Below are 8,704 nucleotides of genomic sequence, written 5' to 3' on the forward strand. Positions count from 1 at the left end.
GGGTTGGTTAGCGGTTACGGGTTTGGAACTTTAGTATTTGGACCCGAATTCTTATGTTTATTAAATTGTGAATATTTGTATACGTAATTGAATCTTACACTCATGTCTGTATCCGGATCCGGATTCGGATTCGTATCCGGAAAAAAATTCAAATCCGTATCCGAAACTGTATCCGCCTGGTTTTAAAAATGACTTATCATATTCGCATCCGTTTGGATACGAATGCGGATCGGTTCGGATAAAACTGAACCGTTTTTGGCACCCTGTATTACATCCCCAATCTTAAACTTTTTTTTTCTTACAAACAGTCCATCAAATAAATATTAGAATTAACGATTAAAGGGATTGATTAGAGATGACTAATGAGAATTTAGGGACATAATAGAATTTTTGATGATTTCAAGGACTAAATTCTCTCTAGTTGCTATTTTTTTACTCTTGATTGGATTAATAGAATTTTTGATGATTTCAAGGACTAAATTCTCTCTAGTTGCTATTTTTTTACTCTTGATTGGATAGACTAGTTAACTTAACAGTTGAGGGACTTAATATTAGTTTCTATAATTTGAGGGACTAATTTCAAAATTGCTTAGGAATTAAGAGATTTGGAAGCAATTTCAACGACTTGAGTTACTAATTTCAAAGTATAGAAGAGTTAAGGGACTAATATCGAAACCTTTTAAAATGATATATTAATAATAAGGAAATTAATCCCTCAGCTCATGGAAGTTTTTGTTTAATTATCAAATTATCATTATTTATTTTAATTTAATCACTGTAATTGATAACAATACTTTTGACTGGAGAGAGAATTTGAAGGTATCTTAAAAATGTGAGGATGTAGTAGCAATTTCAATAACTTAACGGGTAATTTCAAAATAAATAAAGAATTAAGCGATCTAATAGTAATTTTAGTTATTTGAGGGACTGATTTTAAAATATGAAAGATGTAAGAGACTACCCCTAAAAATTTAAAATTTATAAAAAAACACATTGAAATTTTCAAACCTATAAACTCACTAAAAACCTACAATAACACAAATAACCCCCAAAAATTTATGGAATTTGCAATACACACTCTAAATTTTTACAAATTATAAAATAAAACCCTCAAAATTATAAAATTTATAAAAATCCTGATAATTTCCAACCTAACACTACATTAAAAATACAGTAATTATAAATATCCCCGCCATAATTTATAATTTATAGAAAATATCCTTAAAGTTTAAAAAAATTACAAACAAACCTTTAAAATTCAAAATTTACAAAAAACACCCTACGAATTTTAAATTCATTAGTAAATTGAAATTATATGAATTATAAATAGTCTATAAATAATTTACAATATGTAGAAAATACCTATAAGTTTAAAAAATTATAAAAAGCCCCTAAAATGCATAATTTACAAAAAAACACGATGAAAATTTCTAACCTATAAACATTAAAATGAATATGTAAAATTACTAACAACCCCTAGAAAATTAAAATTTTGCAAAAAATATCATACATACATACACCTTTTAAAAGTATAGGTTTAGAAAAAACTTTTCATGGTAAATATTACCCATAACTTTTTTGAAAAGAAAATAACTAATTGAAAATCTATTAAATTTAAAACTTAAAAAAAACACCCTTAAAGTTTAGTACATTGCAAATTACCCCTTCAAAGTTTGAATTTTTTAATAATTTTTTATAATTCATTAATTTCAATGTAATGTTTAATAGTTTTGTGTATTTGTAAATTATAAAATTTAAGGGTGTTTTTTATAATTTTTAAAACTTTTGAGGGTGTTCATTTTATAGTTTTCTAAATTTTTATTACTTTTTCAGGGTAATGCACATATACGTCAATTAATGATGATACGTTTGATTAATTGACTATATACGCGTATAGACCATAGATAACTATACTTTCTCACATGAGCTAATATTTGATGCTTAATAATTTAAATTATTATTTTTAAATTTAATATAAAGAGAAACAATGATGTGATCATTCAATCACGTGCATTGCACGTAACTACTAATGAGGGAAGGCTGTGACAGTTCTTGCCCCGTCACGAATCGGCGTCTAGATCTATCCTTCGTTAATAGACGGCTAGGGTAGTGCCACGTGGCAACCTAGATAGGGTTTCCAACTTTCCCAGAGCCCTTATTTTCTCCCCCCCCTACTAATTACGTGCATATAACAACGAGAGCTGTTTATCCACAAAATTCTCAGTTTTAGGATTTTTCTCTCTCTTAATTAACCTAAACTCTCTCTCTCTCTCTCTCTCTCTCTCTGTTGGATCCTCTCGATTTCGGAACCCTAAAGCCCCAATCCCTCGATTTTCCACCCATCACATCGCCGCCGCCGCCGCTGAAGGATCAATCCCCCTGAGGTAATATTTTAATCTCATGGCTTAGATTAGGGTTAGGGTTTTGTTTTATTTGTAAATTTTTATCCCTCTTAGCATTTTCTTCTCTATTAGACGCTTAGATTGGGAGTATTAAGAGATATTTTTTTTGATTGATGTTATTTCACTGTGAATTATTGGATTTTTGATACCTGAATCGGTTCTGGAATCATATTATACAATGGTTGATTAATTAGACGGATTCAATTGCTGTATATGCATAAATTAGCCGGGGGCTATTATTGATCTTGCTCTTTTTAGCTTAAAGTTGTTTTTTTTTTGGCTAGAAATTTTGCAGCTGTGAATTATTGGGTTGTTAATTCTTGAAATCGTTCTGTTTGATTCAATTTATGTAATGGGTAATGAATAGAAAGAGGAGCTTTAGGGATTGATTTGTGGGCATTATTAGTTTCTTTTTCATTTTGATCTTGTTGGATTGTTATGTGTTGAGAACATCATATTACCTCTTTCATTAACAGGATATTATGAACTATTGAATCTTGAAAGTGCTTTTGCAAAATCTTTGAGTTGGTCGTGTGGTGTAAACTGTATATGCCAGTTGCGACATTCAATCTTACGCAAATGGATTCATCAGATAGCAGCAAAGCATCCACCTCCATGCCAGTTAACATGGCAACACATATGCTCTCATCGGCAAGCAGACAGTCGGCTCAGATGGATTTGCTGCCGAGATTTTACTCCCCTATCCCTGTTAGTGTTGCTCCGTATCCATATCAGTCAGCCTTCTCCAGTGAACAGGCGACACAGATGGGTCTTCTGTCGAATATTCAAGCTCCAACATCGGGTTATATGGGATCATACCTACCACAGTTTTCATCAGCAAGTGGCTTGCCTTCTCTGATCAGGGGCATACCTACGACCGTTAATTCTGGATCACAAGTCTCAACTTCTAAGAAAAGGCCAGCACAGAGGCAAGCACCTGCCAAGGGACAAAATTTGGTGGCTATTAATCAGGGGTCTCAGCAGTTGTCTTCAACAAACAAGCGCACAACACAGATGGTGCAACCATCGAAGGTCCAAACGGAGTCATTTGAATCTGTGAGGTCTAAACTTAGGGAATCACTGGCGGCCTCATTGGCCATCGGTCCTGACCAGCAGAACAAACAACAAATTGCGGAAAAGGGCTCACCTAAAGAGGCAGTGATTACAACATCACAGGCAGAAGCCGGCATTGGATCTATTGAATTAGCTTCAAATGCTTCTGCTTCTGAAACTTCTCATGAGATTTTGGTCTCCAATGAACAGAAGTGTAATGGAAGCCAAGATGTACCTAGGGAGGTGGATCATAATGGAATTACAAGTGAACCAATGGAAACAGGGAAACCTGATGTGAAGGAAGATCAAACAACTCAGACTAGCTTAGAAAACGAAACACCTTTTTGCTCTGTTGGTGATGAGCTTTTGCTAGGGCATGGTCTCTGCTGGGCATCTGAAGTTGATGCTGAAAATTCTGAAACTATTATCGAGCAAGACGTTAAAAGACCTAAAATGTCACATGAGCTTGAGCAAGTAACTGAAAGACCTAAATTAGTAGATGACAAAGTAACTGAAACAACTAAATCATCAGAAGAGGAAGTAACTGGTGATTCAAAAGAGACAATACTTAAAAATGCAGAACGTTTAGCAATTAGAATTGAAGCAGAACTCTTTAAATTATTCGGAGGGGTTAACAAAAAATACAAAGAAAAGGCAAGATCTCTTTTATTCAATCTTAAAGATCGTAACAATCCAGAGTTGAGGGAAAGGGTATTATCGGGCGATATTGCACCAGATCGTCTCTGTTCTATGACTGCCGAGGAACTTGCTTCAAAAGAACTTTCAGAGTGGCGACTAGCCAAAGCTGAAGAGCTTGCACAGATGGTGGTTTTACCGGATACAGAAGTAGATATGAGACGATTGGTCAAAAAAACTCATAAAGGGGAGTTTCAGGTAGTAGAACTCGAACAGGATGATAGTATTTCAATGGAGGTTGCAGTTGGGGAAAGTGTACGTTCTCGTATTCCAGCAAAAGCTAATGATGTTCAAACTCAACCAAAATCTGAAGAGAATAAGGTCGGCGCTAAGCCCCATGAAACAAAGGCATCTGAAGCCTCATCTTTACTGGAAAAGGATGATTCAGGTGACCAAAAGGACGCAAGAAACATGAACACAATTTTGAATGAAAAATCAGATTTTATGCAAGATTTGATGGTGGATGAATTGAAAGATACTGAGTTTCTTCCTCCCATAGTTTCTCTAGATGAGTTTATGCAAGCTCTTGATACTGAACCTCCCTTCGACAATTTATCAGTGGCCACAGAGTTATCTGAAAAGAGCTCAGATAATTCGGAGACTGAGATGGATCCTGAATCAAACAGCATGCAACCCAACGTAGATCCGACACCAGCAAAATTAACATCCAAGTTGGATTCACCAGAAGATGTATCTGGTATTAAGGCACCTCAATCTGACACTGATTCAAAAGATCCTAAAGAGATTGCCACGAGTAACAGTGGAAAAGTGGATGCCATTTCTAGACCAGATGGTGATGTGAAATCTATTTCTGTTCATGTTGAACCAGATACATGCATTCCTGATGCTAGATCAAGGAGTGACAATATTTGGGAAGGCTTACTTCAGTTGAATATTTCTACAGTAGCTACAGTAATCGGCTCGTATAGAAGGTTAGTGCTTTTTGACTTTCATATATTATTTAATTTTTAACACTTTCTATACTGCTTCACTATTCTTTGATATTTTTATATACTATGCAGTATGCACTTTTCTAGTTTCTTTGATTTATTTTGAAATGCCTTTTTCAAATTAATGTAACTACTATAGATGTAATGTCATAAATTTGTTTTTCTTGTTTAACTACACAACTTTACAGTTATATTAATATGAGCGCCCCTTGAGTATTAGGTGGTTTCCATTTCATACGCAGCTTCTGTCGGTTCTTCTGGACATAGCATGTGTCTGTTATTTCAGTTGACATGGATATCCAGACATAGCATGTGTGGTTGCAGAGTTTGCTTAGTAACATTTAAAAGCTTTTATCTGTTTGATTTATTTTTGGAACATAGATTTTCAATGAAAAGGTCCATGGTTTTATTTCTGAAGTTTTATTTATTTATTTTGGGACATGGATTTTCAACCGAAAGGTCCATGGTCTTATTTCTGGAGTTCCAATTATAACAGTAGTGCAACTCAAAAAATAGGCTATGTTGAAATTCTCATGGAACATGTAAATTTCATTCTTAAATTTGGCGAAGAAGGTGTTTACTGTTTTGTTTAAGGTTGTTGGAGGTTGAGACTTGTTTGAGATTGTTTGGCATTATGCTTGATCTGAAACCTCCTTGGTTCTGGTCTTGTTTGTTTAATGCTATTTTGCCATAAATTGCATCATAAACTGCAACCAGTAGTTCTGATATATTATCATAAATCTGAATGAAATATTTGTTTGCCTTGATGTGTTAAGCTAGAGTTGTTAGGTTTAAGTTTTAGAGATGCTAATGCGCATCAGACAAAAAATGGAAATAGGCACATATTCAGGGGAAAAAAGGAACTGCAATGCTTCTGCCTTCTTCGCCCTTGTACATGTACGGCTGCTGTGTACATTCCCTCTGTCTCTGCTAAACTGACTCATTGTGCATCTCAGCTGTCAAGAATGCTCTGGCAATGGTTTTCTTGAGAGAATAACAACAATGGTCCCCTATGCCTTATTTTCTCCCAATTGTTTTAATCACTGCTAACGACTTAATTGGAGCGAGCTTTCTCCAATTCTAATCGGGATTAACAGCTTCTCCTGCGACGAGTGACTGAATTACTATTTAGATAGTTACTCCTAACGGTTCCAGTGGAGCATAACGTGATCATTGGTGGTGCATTATATGTATTGATCCTGATCTTCGTGCCATTCCATTATTGGAAGTTCTACAGAGTAACCAGTATTTCTTAGAACTACTTTCAAGGCCGTCGAACCAACCAAGTTGACTTGTGAGGTTACAAAATATTTTTAGATTGACTTGCTGCTATGACAGCACGATGTCTATTGATTTTGAGGACAATATGACTCTGATTGCTTGAGCTGATAACTTGAAGTTTGCATTTGATTATTTTCAACTGCTTATAATTGTATCTTAGTAAAAATAGGCATGCATATTTAGTTCCACCACTGACAAGGGAAATGAGAAGAAAAGTAAAAGAATAAATATAAAATAACTTTAGTTTTTATGAAGCTGTCTCTTCTGATATTGATGTAAATTCAGAGGTGGTTGCCTCATAGTCTACTGAATCTCTATATTATCTACCCTAGCAAATTAAATCCTTTTGAAGGAATTAAATTGATCAAATGAATGTTGTGGGGTATACGAATAAACATGTCATCACCTGTATATATAATAAAAGCATCATAAATCATAATAGTATGGTCATGATCAATGTTCTGTGAGGAAAATTTTCATGATGTCTATTTGTAATGGCTCTACTTTCACTCTTTTATCTTCACCTTTTTGATTTCCCAACACCCCCTTGAAGTCACAAGGGAGGTAACAACTTGAAATACCTGTCTCTTCCCTACGTTCTAAACAAGAGAAAATAAAAATAAAAATACTGGCCTCCCTTCCTTCTGTTGATATTCTTGGCTTGCCAGTGCATTGTGGCAGGCATCTTCTTAGCCTTTTCTTTAGCTAGTTAAACCTAAACTGCTTTTAACTACTACTGTATTGCTATCACATGAGTCCATTAATGGTTGGGTTTAATGGAAATTTAGGCTCCTTGAAGGAAGAAGTCTTGAATGGTGGTTGGTAGTGTGTACAGGTAGAAATGTTTGCTAGTGGGTCAAACCACAATCAGACTAGGCTCTCCTTTTATGAGAAAAGGGAAAAAATTAACAGTTGAACGTGATGCTTTTTTTAAAACTCTTGCTGCTAATCAACTGATCTAATGAAATCTAGCTAACTGAATCTATGCGAATTATGCTAAAAGAGGATAGTTGTTATTGTCTTCCAACATCTATAATAATAATAAATGATAATGAATAGAAGAAAGCAAAATGATTTGATGTTGATTATTATATTATCATTAATTAACTAGAAAGAAGATTCAATGTTAAGATTTATAGAAAATAATTCATGACTAGTACTGTAGTTTGGAAGTTACAACTCATATGAATGATTTTTTAAACTTTAATTCATAATAGAGGGCTGCATTTTTCCATGTCCTGTATATTAATAAAGTAAAAGTTGGAAATAAAAATATAATATTATTCATTGATAAACTAATTTATAAGAAAATTATTGGTCATAGGATTACAAATCGGTGAAATGAACATTCTCAGCTTCAAATTGTTGAGTTAGCGTCGTGAAACAAGATCTTGCAAAGTCAGTGTCTTTATTTACTTCTTCTTCTTGACTTTTCTATAAGTAGAAAAAGAAATGAAATAGTGTGAAGAAATGAAGAGGAAATTCAAGAATGTTTTTAACTTCTGAGGGGGTTTTTCCCCTCCCAAATAATGCATGTATTTGGTTGCCCAACATTGTTAAAGAGAAAATTACAAGCTTAAGATGGTTATTGATGGCAGTAGAGGATAAAACACAGTAAACATAGATCTAAATATGTTTAATAAAGCGTAATAAATCAGAATCTAAAAGTATCTTTGTATCAATAAAGGTTTTGACACATTCAAGGAAATCATATTATAGCTAAAGCTATTATTTAGAATGTAATGTATGAGGAAACTAGATGAGGGGGCTAGATTTAATGTATAGACAACAAGATAGGGCAACCTTTAAGTAAATCAGATACTTCCAAATTTGTAGGACAAAGAATATCTAGAGAGGGAAACGTCTGAATTAAGTACGGGCATTTAGATAATGCCCACACTTGCGTCACCCTCCTTTGCCTGTCATAACAGGCATGCCATATTTTTTATTGCTGTATTTATGCCGGAGTTAATTGCTTACAGAATTTGTCGTGCATTTCTCCTTCCAAAACACTATGATTTATCTCATCCTGGGAGCTTGGAAGGCATGTTGCAGCTTCCAATTGGTTTGAAGGCAATGAGTTCACAAATTAACACATCTGTAGACAGGCATCATAAGTCATCTTTCAGCCTTTTGTTGGTTTGGTCCATGTACAGTTGTAATCTGCGCTAACATTTCTCTAAACTATTCATAGCCATAGGAAATTGCACTGTGCCAAATGCTCAGACATGTTCTTTGTGTTGTACCCCTATCTATGGGAATTGCATTATACAGTAGTCTACAGATGAGTCCTTGTTCTCTTTTGAGGTTTTGCACAATCAT

The 8,704-nt window shown here is 34.3% G+C and overlaps 1 protein-coding gene across 1 annotated transcript in view; it reads left to right on the top strand.

Annotated features, from left to right (window-relative positions):
• Positions 2,206-8,704, top strand: part of LOC109831651 (death-inducer obliterator 1-like) — a 9,320-nt gene continuing 2,821 nt past the window's right edge. The window contains exons 1-2 of the mRNA XM_020399018.1: positions 2,206-2,384; positions 2,879-5,083. Of these exons, the coding sequence (XP_020254607.1) occupies positions 2,952-5,083 (2,132 nt within the window). The 5' untranslated portion in view covers positions 2,206-2,384; positions 2,879-2,951. The remainder of the gene's footprint in view (positions 2,385-2,878; positions 5,084-8,704) is intronic.

The sequence above is a fragment of the Asparagus officinalis genome, chromosome 2, assembly GCF_001876935.1.
Source record: "Asparagus officinalis chromosome 2, Aspof.V1, whole genome shotgun sequence".
In the NCBI taxonomy this organism is placed as follows: Eukaryota; Viridiplantae; Streptophyta; class Magnoliopsida; order Asparagales; family Asparagaceae; genus Asparagus; species Asparagus officinalis.